General features: G+C 61.3%; 2 protein-coding genes across 2 annotated transcripts in view; both read left to right on the top strand.

Moving 5' to 3' along the window:
* Positions 1 to 2,293: 2,293 nt before the first annotated feature.
* Positions 2,294 to 5,322, top strand: TMEM141 (transmembrane protein 141). The gene is made up of 5 exons (XM_007458971.1): positions 2,294 to 2,369; positions 2,646 to 2,712; positions 2,918 to 3,001; positions 3,262 to 3,369; positions 4,879 to 5,322. The coding sequence occupies exons 1-5, from the start codon at positions 2,316 to 2,318 to the stop codon at positions 4,890 to 4,892; spliced, it is 327 nt and encodes a 108-aa protein (XP_007459033.1). The 5' UTR covers positions 2,294 to 2,315; the 3' UTR covers positions 4,893 to 5,322.
* A 2,274-nt stretch (positions 5,323 to 7,596) lies between these two features.
* Positions 7,597 to 14,229, top strand: part of CCDC183 (coiled-coil domain containing 183) — a 9,091-nt gene continuing 2,458 nt past the window's right edge. Inside the window, 10 exon segments of the mRNA XM_007458970.1 lie at positions 7,597 to 7,657; positions 7,836 to 7,838; positions 8,183 to 8,236; positions 8,475 to 8,540; positions 9,007 to 9,084; positions 9,289 to 9,456; positions 9,656 to 9,760; positions 12,275 to 12,397; positions 13,533 to 13,654; positions 13,732 to 13,790. Coding sequence (XP_007459032.1) covers positions 7,625 to 7,657; positions 7,836 to 7,838; positions 8,183 to 8,236; positions 8,475 to 8,540; positions 9,007 to 9,084; positions 9,289 to 9,456; positions 9,656 to 9,760; positions 12,275 to 12,397; positions 13,533 to 13,654; positions 13,732 to 13,790 — 811 coding nt within the window. The 5' untranslated portion in view covers positions 7,597 to 7,624.

The following is a 14,229-nucleotide window of genomic DNA, read 5'->3' as shown; positions in this document are numbered from 1 at the left end:
AAAGGGAATTTGGGAAAGGCAATAGTTTTTTTGTGTGGTTTTTGGTTTTTGGTTTCTTTGGCTGCGTCGAGTCTTAGTTGCGGCACGTGGGATCTTTGTTGAGGCACGCAGGATCTTTTTTGCTGCGGCGCGTGGGCACTTCGTCGGGGCGCGTGGGCTTCTCTCTAGCTGTGGTGTGCAGGTTTTCTCTCTCTAGTTGTGGCCCATGGGCTCTGCAGTTTGCGGCATGCGAGCTCTGTAGTTGTAGCACGGGGGCTTAGTTGTCCTGCGGCATGTGGGATCTTAGTTCCCCGACCAGGGCTCGAACCCACTTCTCCGGCATTGGCAGGCGGATTCCTTACCACTGCCCACCAGGGAAGTCCCAAGGCAATAGATTTTGAAGCAAAAGAATATTTCATATGTCAGTAGAATTTCCACACTGTCTCTTCAACACAAGAGAAGATGAAACGGCTTTCTGAGTTCATGTATTCTAAGACTTCCAAAGCTGATCCACAGGAGTCTGTAGGTGGCTTGCCTGAGAAACTAAATACTAAGATTATCAAAGCATCAGCCAAGGGCGGGAAAGATCTGCCAGTCAGTCCTAATGACTCTGTACTAAGATAGCGTTGCACCCGCTGCTTAGGCTTGAAAGCCAATTTCCTCAAGTGACTTCAACAGTAAGTTGTTGACCCACTTCGTGATGAAACTTCCAAAGACACCCACTAACAAGTAGCAACTTTGGGTTTAACTGGAGTAGAAGTGAACCAGCCACACCTTGTCACAGAGGCAGCGGTGACTTCGGATCACACTGCACCTGGTGAAATCGCCCTGTCCCCTCCAGCCCGCCCTGAGGGCACCCTGGGCACTTCTCTCCAGAGCCCTGGGAAGGAGCAGGCACTGGGAACGGCTGCACCCTATGTCTCTTCATGACCCCACGTCTCCCCCCATCCCCCCCATCACCCACTTGCACAGGGAATGTCCCGGCCAGCGCCCACATTGGTGGTGGGGGACGTCCATTTTACTTTAGGAGCATCTGCACAGCTTTAATTTTTATATGGAATATACACTATTTTCATTAAGAAGCAATAATAAATTTTTCTTTAGAGAAAGCATTTTTAACTACAACCTTGACCTCCCCACTGAGTTCCAAATTCACACATCCCACTCTCCTGTCTCCAGACATCTCAGAGCCGACAGAGCCCAAACCACCTCCCAGTGTGCCCCACACCATCAGCTCCCGTCAGCCCCCTCAGCCCCCCACTGCTGTGCCCACCTGTGCTCAGGGCAAGCACTGGAGGCCAGCCTGGGTCCCCTTCCTTCCTCACTGGCACCTCCAACCCAATGCCAAGGCCTGTTAGTGCAGCCTCGAAACACACCCCAAGAGCACCCTGACAGCACTCTTGCACCCCAGTAGCCCCCTATATCCGGACAGCATGCTGCACCATGACAGCACCCCTGCCTGCTCCACTGCTGAAACACTCTCTAAACCTTAGCAGATGCACTCCTGGAAGGCTGGCCCCGCACCGTGCAGGGACAGCAAGATGTCCACTGAGCTGACATCCCTGGCTGTGCGCAATCAGAGGAACTGAGGTTCCCACCAGGCTTCAAGGTACAGCCCAACCCTTGCCTCTCGCCCTCACATCCAGCCACATGGGCCTCCTGAAGCTTATGCAAATAGGACACGCTTAGTCCCACACAGCAGCTCAAGGTTGAAGGTCCTCTGCCTGACCCTCCCACGCAGGTCTCTCCTTGAGGGCGGGCGCGCACACACACTTACACACAGGCCCTGGCCTCTCTCCATACGCTTTACCCATTTTGTTTTCCTGACCTCCTCCCAGGTCTGTTTACCTGTCTGCTCTATGAGGGCTAGGAGCTCTGACTCCTCCGTGGGACCCCCAACTCCTAGCACAGAACTGGCACCAAGTACGCGCTTACGGTATTTTTGAAATTAACTCGCTATATCATCTTTGGATACACTATTCCGTGGTCGTTTTCAGTAGATGTAATGCCGTAAGCAAAGCCCCACCCCCACAAATAATACTAACAGTAATCATTAGGTCTCTGAGAGCCTGGAAATGAGGCGGACGACCCAGGCCGGGCCCGAGGGGAGGAGCGCTAGCCGGCGCCCGCGTTCGCGCCGCCGCCTGGCTGCCCAGCGTCACAGAGCTGGGCCTGGGGAGCGCGCGGCCCGCTCCGCTCCCTGCCCTCCGCCCGGCCCTGCGCAGGCTCGCCCGCCAGGCCCCGCCCCGCCCCGCCAGGCCCCGCCCCATCCGGCCCCGCCCCTCCGCCCGGTTCGGCGCCGCTCTGCCCCGCCGGCTCCCCGCGCCCCGCCAGCCATGGTGAACCTGGGCCTGTCCCAGGTGGACGACGCCGTGGCCAGCAAGCACCCGGTGAGAAGGCTGGCCTGGGACGCGGCCCCTGACCTCAGAAGCTGACCTGAGCGGGGCGGGGGCCTCGGTGGGAGTGGCCTTATCAGGGAAGAGAAGCGGGACAGAGGTGGGGGACCGTCTTGCTGTGGAGATCGAGGCATCCTGGGTGGGCATGGGGGCAGGTGGGATGTGTCCAGGGCCCCAGGGCCTCACGATGAGTGGTCCCCTCCCCCAGGGTCGGAGTGTGCCCAAAGGAGGGACGGGGAGCTGAGCCTTCAACCCCCTCCCCCATCCCAGGGACTCGGGGAGTATGCCGCGTGCCAGTCGAAAGCCTTCATGAAGGGCAGTTTCACCTTTGTCACAGGTAGGCTGGGTCCAGGTGTCTGTCCTGGGGTGTGAAGAGACCTCACCCTCCTGTCTCACCCTGACTCCCCAGCAGGTGGCGCCAGGTCGCCAGCCCGCAGTGCTCAGAGCCTGGCAGGTGTCGCGAGCACTTAGGCCGAGAGCCCCGTGGTCCCCTGGCAAGCCCCGTGGACGGGCTGGCTGATGCGGACCATGGCTCTTGGCAGGCACCGGTGCGACCGTCGGCCTGCAGATGCTCGTTCAGAGGAAGTTTCCGTACCCCTTTCAGTGGAACGTGCTGGTGGCCGTGGGTGGGTACTCCAGGACTGGTGCCTGGCGCCCCTGAAATGCACCCCCGTTGCCGCTGGCTCTTCAGCAGAAGTGGATCCCACTAGGGGTGGGGGGCTGTGGTTCTGGGAATCCCTGCCTCCGGGGATGGGGCTCCAGTTCTCAGTGGGAGCCCTGCTGGACCCCACCGCTCCCAGGAAGAAACCTGCACCCTGCTCCCTTCCCCTGACAAGTGCAGAGGCCCTGGCCCCCTGCCCACTGGCCCCTGCCCCCCTCTCCCCAGTCGCAGGCTCAGTGGCCAGCTACTGGGTGACCCGAGTGGAGTCGCAGAAATGCAGCAACCTCTGGCTCTTCCTGGAGACAGGGCAGCTCCCCAAAGACATGGACACAGGTGAGGGTCCCGGGGTCGGCAGGACTCGGAACCGAGGCTCCATTCCCCGGGTGTAGGCGGGACAGGCCTGTCCCCTTGACACGCGCATGGGGGTGGGGGCGGGAGGGAGGGGGCCTGTGGCAGACAGAACTTCCAGGCCCTTGTGCAGGAGGAAGACCCAGGAGGGGCTGGGGCCTCGGTGGGAGTGGCCTTATCAGGGAAGAGAAGCGGGACAGAGGTGGGGGACCGTCTTGCTGTGGAGATCGAGGCATCCTGGGTGGGCATGGGGGCAGGTGGGATGTGTCCAGGGCCCCAGGGCCTCACGATGAGTGGTCCCCTCCCCCAGGGTCGGAGTGTGCCCAAAGGAGGGACGGGGAGCTGAGCCTTCAACCCCCTCCCCCATCCCAGGGACTCGGGGAGTATGCCGCGTGCCAGTCGAAAGCCTTCATGAAGGGCAGTTTCACCTTTGTCACAGGTAGGCTGGGTCCAGGTGTCTGTCCTGGGGTGTGAAGAGACCTCACCCTCCTGTCTCACCCTGACTCCCCAGCAGGTGGCGCCAGGTCGCCAGCCCGCAGTGCTCAGAGCCTGGCAGGTGTCGCGAGCACTTAGGCCGAGAGCCCCGTGGTCCCCTGGCAAGCCCCGTGGACGGGCTGGCTGATGCGGACCATGGCTCTTGGCAGGCACCGGTGCGACCGTCGGCCTGCAGATGCTCGTTCAGAGGAAGTTTCCGTACCCCTTTCAGTGGAACGTGCTGGTGGCCGTGGGTGGGTACTCCAGGACTGGTGCCTGGCGCCCCTGAAATGCACCCCCGTTGCCGCTGGCTCTTCAGCAGAAGTGGATCCCACTAGGGGTGGGGGGCTGTGGTTCTGGGAATCCCTGCCTCCGGGGATGGGGCTCCAGTTCTCAGTGGGAGCCCTGCTGGACCCCACCGCTCCCAGGAAGAAACCTGCACCCTGCTCCCTTCCCCTGACAAGTGCAGAGGCCCTGGCCCCCTGCCCACTGGCCCCTGCCCCCCTCTCCCCAGTCGCAGGCTCAGTGGCCAGCTACTGGGTGACCCGAGTGGAGTCGCAGAAATGCAGCAACCTCTGGCTCTTCCTGGAGACAGGGCAGCTCCCCAAAGACATGGACACAGGTGAGGGTCCCGGGGTCGGCAGGACTCGGAACCGAGGCTCCATTCCCCGGGTGTAGGCGGGACAGGCCTGTCCCCTTGACACGCGCATGGGGGTGGGGGCGGGAGGGAGGGGGCCTGTGGCAGACAGAACTTCCAGGCCCTTGTGCAGGAGGAAGACCCAGGAGGGGCTGGGTGGCCCTGGGAGGGGCGAGTGCAGAGTGAGGAGGGTGGGCACCCCAAGAAGAGCGGCTGGATTGAGAGGCCCCGCATCGGACATCAAGCTGATTGATCTCAAGCCTGGCCTCCACTGCCTGCATCCCTCCTGTTACAGGCCTCAGTTTTTGCCCCGGTAAAATGGGCACAGGGACCGGGCACAGCTTTGGGGTGTGGTTCTAGCTGTCTCCCTTTGCCTCTTACAGATCGGCACAGCTAGGAGAGCTCCAGCCAGGGCACAGAGGACCTGGGGCCAGAGAGTTCTAGAACACAGCCCTCAGCACCTCTGCACCCCAGGCTAGCCTCCCCACACCCATGTCCCCTGCGCACATGCATGGCCAGCTCTGTCAGACCTGTGCAAACTGCTCCTGCCCAGCCTGGATGCCCAGAAGGTCAGACCAGGAGGTGCTGCCCCTGGGTGGCTGGCCTCCTGCAGGGCAGTGAGAAACGTGGTGGACACAGAGCTGGAGAAGACCAGGCCTGTCTCATGCACATTTGGGGGCGGCAGCTCCGTGGTGGGGGTTGGGCCTTCTGCACTTCCTGCTGCTGATACGCCCTTTCTGACCCCTGCATCCCCCCACCCACCCCAGTCAGAGCTGACAGCTGCCGCTGGGGGTTGTGGGACTAATAAACGCCTTTTCCTGTTTCCCGTTTCCCGCCTGAGTTCTAAAGCAGTTGGGAAACAAGTCAGCGCAGTAAGAAGATGAGAGAAAGGTCACCTCGGTACCACACAGCTAATTGGAGGAGGTGCCAGGGCAGTTCCTAACACTGAACCTCAGAACTAGACACTCTGGGCAGCCCCCGTGGGCCCTCCATGCGGGGGTGTGCTTCTGTAGCACCTGGCACAGAGAAGCAGAGCAGACGGTGTGCAGCCAGGCAGCACCTGGCTTCCGGGAGACAAGGGGCAGGAAGTGGCCGTGCCCACCTGCCTATCGTTCCAACCCCACCTATCAGATTGTCACTTCTCCCCTAGGGAGGAGGAAGTGAGTGGTTCAGGAGGCCAGAGTCAGCTTACTGGAGCTCTGTCCACATGGAGGAGTGTTCCTGGGTGGGCAAGACTGCCCACCTCACCCACCCCCAACAGAGGGAGAGGCAGAGATTATATAACACCTGGGCAAATCCATCGTCCTTTATAGCAGGCTTCCCGGTAACACTGAAGGCACACAGGGCCACGCTGCTCCAGCCCCAGCTCCGCCCCTGCCCCTGCTGACCTAGCCGGTCACGCAAAAGAACCTCTGCTGCACACTCACTATGCACCAGGGAATCTGTTGGTGGGAAGGCAAAATGACAGGAAGCCCAAGATAACCATGGCATAAGCAAGCTAGAGTTTTCATTTTCTTTCATGGAAAAGCTCAAGTGGGTGGTCTGGGGCTGTATGGACTCAGGGACCCAGGCTTCTTTTAGCGTGTTCCGTGCTGTAACGGCCCTCATTCCAAATCCACCTTATGGTCCCAGGCAGTTGTGCTGGCTCCGGCCATCAGGTCTTCATCCCTGTCAACAGGAAAGAGAAAGGGGGAGGAGGAGGGCAGTTCACTCACTTCTCTGAACACTGCATTGGTTAGAACTAAGTCATGTGGGACGCCTAGTGCAAAGGCACCTAGGAGGGCAGCTTGCTCTGGGCAGCCTCGTGCCCACTAAAATTCAGGGGTTCTCCATCTGAGGAAAGGAGAACCAGTATTGGGGCACAGGCTCTGCCTCACACCCAGGGAGAACACGGGCATCAAGGGAATAGACCCTGCCCACGGCAGGCCCTCCCAACCCCCTGAGGGAAAGACCTCGGCTCAGAGCAAGGGCAGAGGGTGAACTTTGAGTTTCAGAGGGGACTGGACTCACTTTTTAAAAACAGAGAGTGACCAGAAAAGTAAAGGATCTGTTTGAGAGGTCACAGAGAAAGATGGGTGCTGTAGCAGCGTATGGGTGAAGACTGTTGTTATGGCTGAACTGTGTCTCCCACAAACTCACGGTTTGCAGCCCTATAGCCCCCAGGACCTCAGAATGTGACTCTGCATTTGCAGACAGGACCTTTGAAGGGGTGATTAAGTTAAAATGGGGATGGGCCCTCATCCAGTCCGACTGGTGTGCTTATAAGAGAAGGTGATTAGGACACAGATGAGTACAGGGGAAAGACCCCACAAGGACACGGCCGTCTACAAGCCTGGGAGAGACGCCTCAGGAGAAACCAGCCCTGCCGACACCTCGGTCTCAGACTTCAAGCCTCCAGGATGTGAGACAATAAATTTCTGTTGTTGAAGCTGCCTGGTCTGTGGTGCTTTGTTAGCAAACTCATGCAGGTTGGAAGTAACCCATCTGATGTGCACCCCTGGAATCCCAGGCTTGGGCCACATGGCTGTCAGGGAAGCTTGTGCTGGGGGTGCAGAGGGAGGGGACTGACTCCTCCTGGAGTGAGTGACAGCTAAAGCTGGACCCAGGACTTCCCCAGGGAAGTGGGGGTGGAGCAGGGAAGGTCAGGGAGAGATGGGGTAGTCAGGGCCGAGGCTGGGGGTCTCACGAGCCAGGTCACCAGGGTTGGAGTTTGAACTTGGGGGGTAAGGGAATGGAGACCCTGTAGGCAGCGAGAGGTCAGAAGTTTTAGGAGGCTCAGTGGGGGACACTGGGGGTGTGGGGGGATGGGGAGGGTGCAGTGGTGCCACCGTGGGGTGCAGTGCCACTGCCAATCACCTCGGAGAGCAGCCACGAGACTCTTGTCCAGGAGAGCAACCCCGAGGCTGGCTGGGGGCAGAGGGTGGGGTCGTCGGGGTGGGCCAGGAATTCCCGGGTTCCCTGGGCGTTGAGAACCTCCGCCCCCGTCACAATGGGCTGAGATTCCAGGGGCGATCTGAACTGTGGCTCTGCGGGGCAGGCTCAGCACAGAGAGGGTGGGAGGTGCGGACGGGCCCCGGAGGGTGCCGTGGGCCGCCGTGAAGATCCGTAGTGAGGCGGAGCTGGAGGCAGATGCAGGAGCTGAAGGCTATCGCTCGCTCCAGGGTGCGGCGGACGCTGGGGTGACCCAGGGCCTCCGGGGCTCCTGGGGGCAGGACTTACGATCTTAACACACAGACGGTCCTGGGGGCCACTGTGCTGCTCACCCCCAAACAGAGCTGGGGGGAAGGGATCGGAGGGGTCCGCGCGTGGGGCAGGGGGGGGAGAAGCTGGTGGCCTCAAGGAGGTTTGTGGGCGCCGTGGCCTCGGGGCCAGAGGGGACGGGCGGGGACCCACCCACCTCTGTGGCTAGAGGCTCGGGAAGGAACCACAGGCCGGCCCATCCCTGGTTTGCACCCCGCCCTCCCCACCTCCCAGTACTGCTGTCCACTGAGAGCCGCCCAGATGAGCACTGCTGAGCAGCGAAGCTGGCCCCCACGCAGGCTGGGAGGAAGGAGCACGGCCTTGGAGACAGCAAACTCATGCCCCCACCTCTGTCCGCCCCGGCGTGGAGCCTACCCCACCCGGGAATCCCGGCCAGGCCCTTGGCCCTTGGCCTACACCCAGGCTGCCCTGTCCCTCCACACACAGCACTGTCGGGCGCTGCAGATCCAGGCAGTGAAGGAGACCACGTTCAAGAACAAGGCCTCGGGCTTCCCTGGTGGCGCAGTGGTTGAGAGTCCACCTGCCGATGCAAGAGACACGGGTTCGTGCCCGGTCCGGGAAGATCCCACGTGCCACGGAGCGGCTGGGCCCGTGAGCCGTGGCCGCTGAGCCTGCGCGTCCGGAGCCTGTGCTCCGCGGCGGGAGAGGCCACAGCGGTGAGAGGCCCGCGTACTGCAAAAAACACACAAAAACAAAAAAACAGAAAAAAAAGAACAAGCCCACGCTGGCTGTCCTGCGCAGCAACATTGGCCGCGGGTCCCACGAGTGGGCTTCGGCCAAGAAGGTGGACAGCGGGACCCTCCCTGCTACCTGCTGGCTGGGGGTGGGGGGCGGGGCACGTGCTGAGACAGCCCTTCCCCCAACACAGGTGGACAGCTGGCACCTCCTCTCCTTTCCCCACTCTAACCCCAACCATTCTGAAACTGGGTGGAGGGGGGCAGTTTCCCCACCACCCACCTCAGAAGGCAGGGCCAGGGGCCCGACAGAGGTCCCTTTCCTGGGCTACCCCCTGCAGCAGCCATATAGGGGAGCCAGGGACCCGCCTCTCTGGACCCCCATCACATCGGAGCAGGGATGGCCCGGATGGAGTCCTTCAGCGCTCTGCCCCTTGTGGCCCCAGGAGCTGGGGTCTTCCTGCTGGGCTAGCACAGGGTAGAGGAGACCCAGGGAGAATCCCTGGAGGGGCCGGCAGCGGGGTTGGGGGGAACGCAGAGGGGCCGAGCCCCCAGCTCAGCCGCCGCGCCCCACAGTATGACCAGCGGGCCATCTCCAAGGCCTGTGGGAAGGACGTGCCCATGAGCCTGGCGCACAGCCGCTGCACCATGGAGGTAAGGCAGCAGGGGGGACCCGTCAGCCCCGCCCAGCCAGTGCACCCCAACTAAACTAAGATGTGGAGCCGGCGGGGAGCAGAACGAGTTCCCAGCCCCAGCGTCCGTGTGGCGTTGCCACGGGTCCCTCCCCGCCCGCCCAGCTGCAGGCGCGCTCCGTGGCCCCTGAGCACCCACGCGCGGGCCATGCCCTCCCCGACCCAGGTGGCGCGGGAGAAGCCGCGCAAGTACGTCTTCGACCGCGTGAATATGCACAACGTGCTGACCCACCTGGTGCGGCGGCGCGAGCAGAAGCTGGAGAGCATGCAGCTGGAGCTGGCCAGCCTTAAGAACCAGCCCGAGGCCACCAAGGAGGAGCTGCGCATGCTGCAGGTGGCGGCGGGGAGCGGGGCGGGGCCTCCAGGGTGATGGGGGCGGGGCCACAGGAGGAGAGGGGCGGGGCTCTGTGGAAGTGCGGGGCTAGATGAATGAGGCCCCCTTGGAAGAAAGCCCAGCCTCGCCCCCGCCGGCCTCTGCACTCCCAGGTGGCCTGTCCCCACGCACTCTCAATGCGCCCTTCCTCCCCGCCCAGGTCATCTGTCAGCTGGAGAACAACACAGAAAAGACGATGGTCAAGATCACCACAAGCCAGAATACCCACCTGCTGTACGTGGACCTGCTGGACCACCTGAAAAAAGTGAGCCCCCTCAACCCACACCCGGAGACCGAGACCGCATCCCGGTCCCAGGGGGCCCAGCTGGCCAGGAAGGGCGGGAATCCCAGGCCCCAGCCTGTTCTCCGGGCTGGAATCTCGGCAGGGGCGCGCCCTCTGGGTTAGGCTGCCCCGCGGGCGAAGGATGAGCCCCGCTTTGGGTGCCAAGCCGAGCAGCGGCACCTTGTAGGTGGGAAACGTTCTTTCAAGAATTTATTTGCTACTCCAAAAAGGCATATCATGTGCTACATCAGAATTGTTTGTTTTTTGGTTTTTTATAAATTTAGTGATTTATTGACTTATTTATTTTTGGCTGCTTGGGTCTTCGTCGCTGCGCGCGGGCTTTCTCTAGTTGTGGCGAGCAGGGCTACTCTTCGTTGCGGTGTGCAGGCTTCTCATTGCAGTGGCTTCTCTTGTTGCGGAGCACAGGCTCTAGGCGCGCGGGCCTCAGTAGTTGTGGCTTCTGAGCTTCAGTAGTCGTGGGTCGCGGGCTCAGTAGTTGTGGCTCGCAGGCTCCAAAGGGCAGGCTCAGTAGCTGTGGCGCATGGGCTGAGTTGCTTCGCAGCATGTGGGATCTTCCCAGACCAGGGCTCAAACCCGTGTCCCCTGCATGGGCAGGTGGATTCTTGACCACTGCGCCACCAGGGAAGTCCTGTTTGGGTTCTTATTTGATGGTTTAGTGTTGTTTATACTTTGCCCCATCGTTTCTCATCCCCTGGCTTCTGAGGCCAAGAGATGGGTCCTGCACCCTCAGAAGTCCCCTAACATCATCCAGGGCAAGCTGCCTCTGAGCAGGTCAGTAACCTCCGCTTGCTGCCCACCTCTTCCAAGCCAGCCACCCGGCTCCCTGCCGAGAAGGCCATGGGGAAGCCCCCAGGGGCCGTGAGCCCTGCTGTGAGGTAACCCCCCTTCACTGGAGGCCCACCTTGGCCCCCACACAGAAGAGCACAGGCACCCGCCACAGGCCAGGTGGTGGAAGATGGTGAGGACGAGGACAGTTGGAGAGGAGGGCTGGAGGCTGGGTGCCAGGGTGCAAAGAGGAGCAGCTTGGCAGGGGGTGCCGGGAGAGAGAGGGAAGACCCCACCTTCCTCCTGGGGCTGGGGGAGGGGAAGCCCTGGAGGGCAGTGTGGCCGGGAGGGTGACAGGTAGAAATGCGTTTGGAGGAGGATGTGGGATGGGTGGGCATTGCAGCTGTTCGCAGCTGGGGTCATGCCCCCCAAATCCTGCCCACAGTGCCCAGAGCCCAGCAGCACGCAGCTTTGTCCTCCAGCCTGTCCCTCTTGCCTCAGGCCCTGGCTCCTGGAGACTCACCTTGTGGCCCTGCCCACGTGTCCTTCCCGGGCCCACTCCTCCTACCCACACCCCTTCCCACTCCGACTGCACTCTGGGGTCCAGCCCCTCCACCTGTATGCATCATGTCCTCCCAGTGGTACTTGCTTATCTTTTCAGAACACATGCACTAAAAGAAAATAACTCCTGTGGTCATCTGCATTTTTTTTTTGTTTTTTTTTTTGGCCGCATGGCACGGCATGCGGGTTCTTAGTTCCCTGACCGGGGATCGAACCCGTGCCCCCTGCGCCGAGTCTTAACCACTGGAACACCAGGGAAGTCCCCCTTGCATTAAAAAAAAAAAAAGGGGCTTCCCTGGTGGGGCAGTAGTTGAGAGTCCGCCTGCCAATGCAGGGGACACGGGTTTGTGCCCGGTCTGGGAAGATCCCACATGCCGCGGAGCGGCTGGGCCCGTGAGCCATGGCCCCTGAGCCTGCGCGTCCGGAGCCTGTGCTCCGCAACGGGAGAGGCCACAGCAGTGAGAGGCCTGCATACCGCATTAAAAAAAAAAAAAAAAAAAAAAAAAGTGAAGATTCTACGTTGTAGTTATCAACAACAAAATACTAAGAGCCAAGATACATTGGACATTTATGAACCTGACCCTGTGTTAAATATACATCATTATACCTTCTCAATCCATCCTGACAGCGACCTCCTGAAAGAGCCATTATTACCTTACCTTTACACATGCAAAACCCAGGTTAAGTGGCTTTCTTAAGGCCCCACGCTAGCTGGTCAGGTTACAGCCTTGGCCTTGAGACCTGAGTCTCTGACCCCACACCAGTGTTTTGAGACCCTCTGCTTCACTTCAGACAGCAGCCAGACTCCCGGCGTTTCACAGTCACCTCTCACGTGGTGGGACATCCCATCACAACTTCTTTGGAAGTGTCTCTGGACTCTGGCCCTGGGCAGTGAGAGAATCCACCAGGAAGATGCTGTTTTCCCTCCCCAAACATGTCCTTTCACCTGCTTTGGGCCCGGCTGGGGCCACAGGCCAGGCTATACTCGTCCCCTGGGCTCGCACAGTCCAGGGTGAGGGGTGGGGAGTAGACGTGGTCCACTTTGGGGGCCAGAAGGGAACGAGGGAGGGGCCGGGGGAGCCTGTGGTTGGCCCGCAGTACCTGGACTGTCAGGCTTTGTGCCCACCTGCCCTTGCCCTTCTGCTGCAGAAGCTGGCAGGATACCCCACAGAGCTGGACAAGCTGCGGAACCTCGTGGTTGACTACTGCTCGGAACTGTCGGACATGACAGTCATGTCCCAAGATGCCATGATGATTATGGATGAGGTCAAGGTGAGAGCAGGTCCCAGGCTGGGGGCCCTGCAGGGCTATCTCTTGAACCTGTCTGGCCCAGGGTCCGTCGGGACACCCCCATGCCCACACCCTGTCATCACTGGAGGAGTCCAGTGGCTGCCCTGCTGGCCTGCTTGCCTTACCAACTGTGAGCCTGGGCAGGGGGGCGCCCCACCAGGCACAGAAGCCACGAGGTAGACAGAGAAGGCAGAGAATTGACCTGGACGGGGCAGGTGCCACCCCTTCACCCACTCTGTGCCGAGGCCCCTGCCAGGCCAGCCTGCCCCCTCCTCAGGAAGTGGGGCCACCCTGGGGTTCGGACCTTCTCAGGAAGGTGGTGAATGGCGGATTCTGGGGGTTGGAGGTTGGGCAACACAGTCTTAGGGAGTAACAGGGCCAAAAGGAGGCGTGGGGGCTGGAGCCTGTGTGGGCAGCAGGTGGCGCAGGGCTGCAGTGGCGGCCCTCCTAACCTGGAGCCCTGGGAGGAGATGGGGGGAGACGGGGTCAGATTCATGTCTCCAAACGGGTGTGCTCTGGCTGCAGAGACTGGAGGGGACCAGGGCCAAGACACTGGTCACTTGGGCCAGACCAGTGGTGATGGGTGGCCGAACTCGGACAGAGCCGAGCCCTTAAGAGGTCACTCCGATGAGGGGCGGGGCGAGTGAGACGTGCAGGCAAGGGCAGAGTGTGGCATCCAGGACGCGTGAGCAGGCACAGACAGACAGTGGATTTAGACACCAAAGCAGGATGTGCCGGGAGACAGGAGGTCTGGGGGAAGATGATGAGTTTGTGTTTAGACATGTGGAATCCACTCTAGTGAGTTCTAAGGGGAGCTGGCAGAGGCAGCGGAGGACCGGGGCTGGAGAGAGAAATCTGTGAGGCACGTCCCAGGCGGTCCCTGAGCCTATGGCTGGCTGCAGCCGGAGTGACCCCAGCTGGAGGGGTGTAACGCAAGGGAAGGCTCAGAGGCCAGGCAGGAGGGGGGCGTCCCAGAGGAGGGCAGAACGCAAGGGGGAGGGTGATGGTCGCAGGCGGAGCGTCCCAAATCAGGAAGGCGGGGACTGACGCTGACGCTGGGTCAGCACCCCGGGTGGCCTTGGCGGGACAGACCCCCGCCCCCTTCCTGTGTCCCCAGATGAACATGAGGCAAAGGGAGGCCACCTTCATCGAGGAACGCCCGGCACGGGAGAACCGGCTGAACCAGCAGAGGCGGCTCATTGGCAAGATCCACACCAAGGAGACCAGCGAGAAATACCGCTGGCTGAGTCCAGGCCATGCCAGGCACAGCAGCCCCTGTGCCACAGAGGACACCCCTCACCTCCTCCCCCACCCGCTCAGGGCCGGCGGGACTTGCACTTCCCCTCCAGCCTGATGGGTCCCGAAACTCTGAAAGGTGAGCACTCAGCTCCCGCCGCCCCAGCCAGGGTCCCGCGAGGTGGGTCACCGTGAGGTGGGGGTAACCTGTGGGGGCCGGGGTGAGGGAGACCGACGAGCCCCGGCCCCTCCCTGGCTAGACCTGCACTGGTGCACACCAACAGTCACAGCGCATGCTTCAAGGTGCTGCTGCCGGCTCTGGGCTCTTGGCCAGGGGTGGCTGAGCCCCCGGCTTCTCGGCTGTAAAATGCACCCCTGAGCCGCCTCTGAGAAGCCCCACTAAGCCCCACTGTGCCAGGCCGCTTTTGGTCATCCTCTGGATGGAGCTGCCTTGGGGCATCCCTCGAGGGCTGGCCAAGGAGGGAGCCAGTTAAGGTGAAGGGGACTCTGACGGGTACCCAGCTCTTGGGTGGCCTCCCCTGACGACATATGGGGGTATCCGATGGCCCCGCGCAGAG

This window comes from Lipotes vexillifer, unplaced genomic scaffold (genome assembly GCF_000442215.2).
Source record: "Lipotes vexillifer unplaced genomic scaffold, Lipotes_vexillifer_v1.1 scaffold636, whole genome shotgun sequence".
NCBI classification, from domain to species: Eukaryota; Metazoa; Chordata; class Mammalia; order Artiodactyla; family Lipotidae; genus Lipotes; species Lipotes vexillifer.
This window is presented reverse-complemented; position numbering and strand designations above follow the sequence as displayed.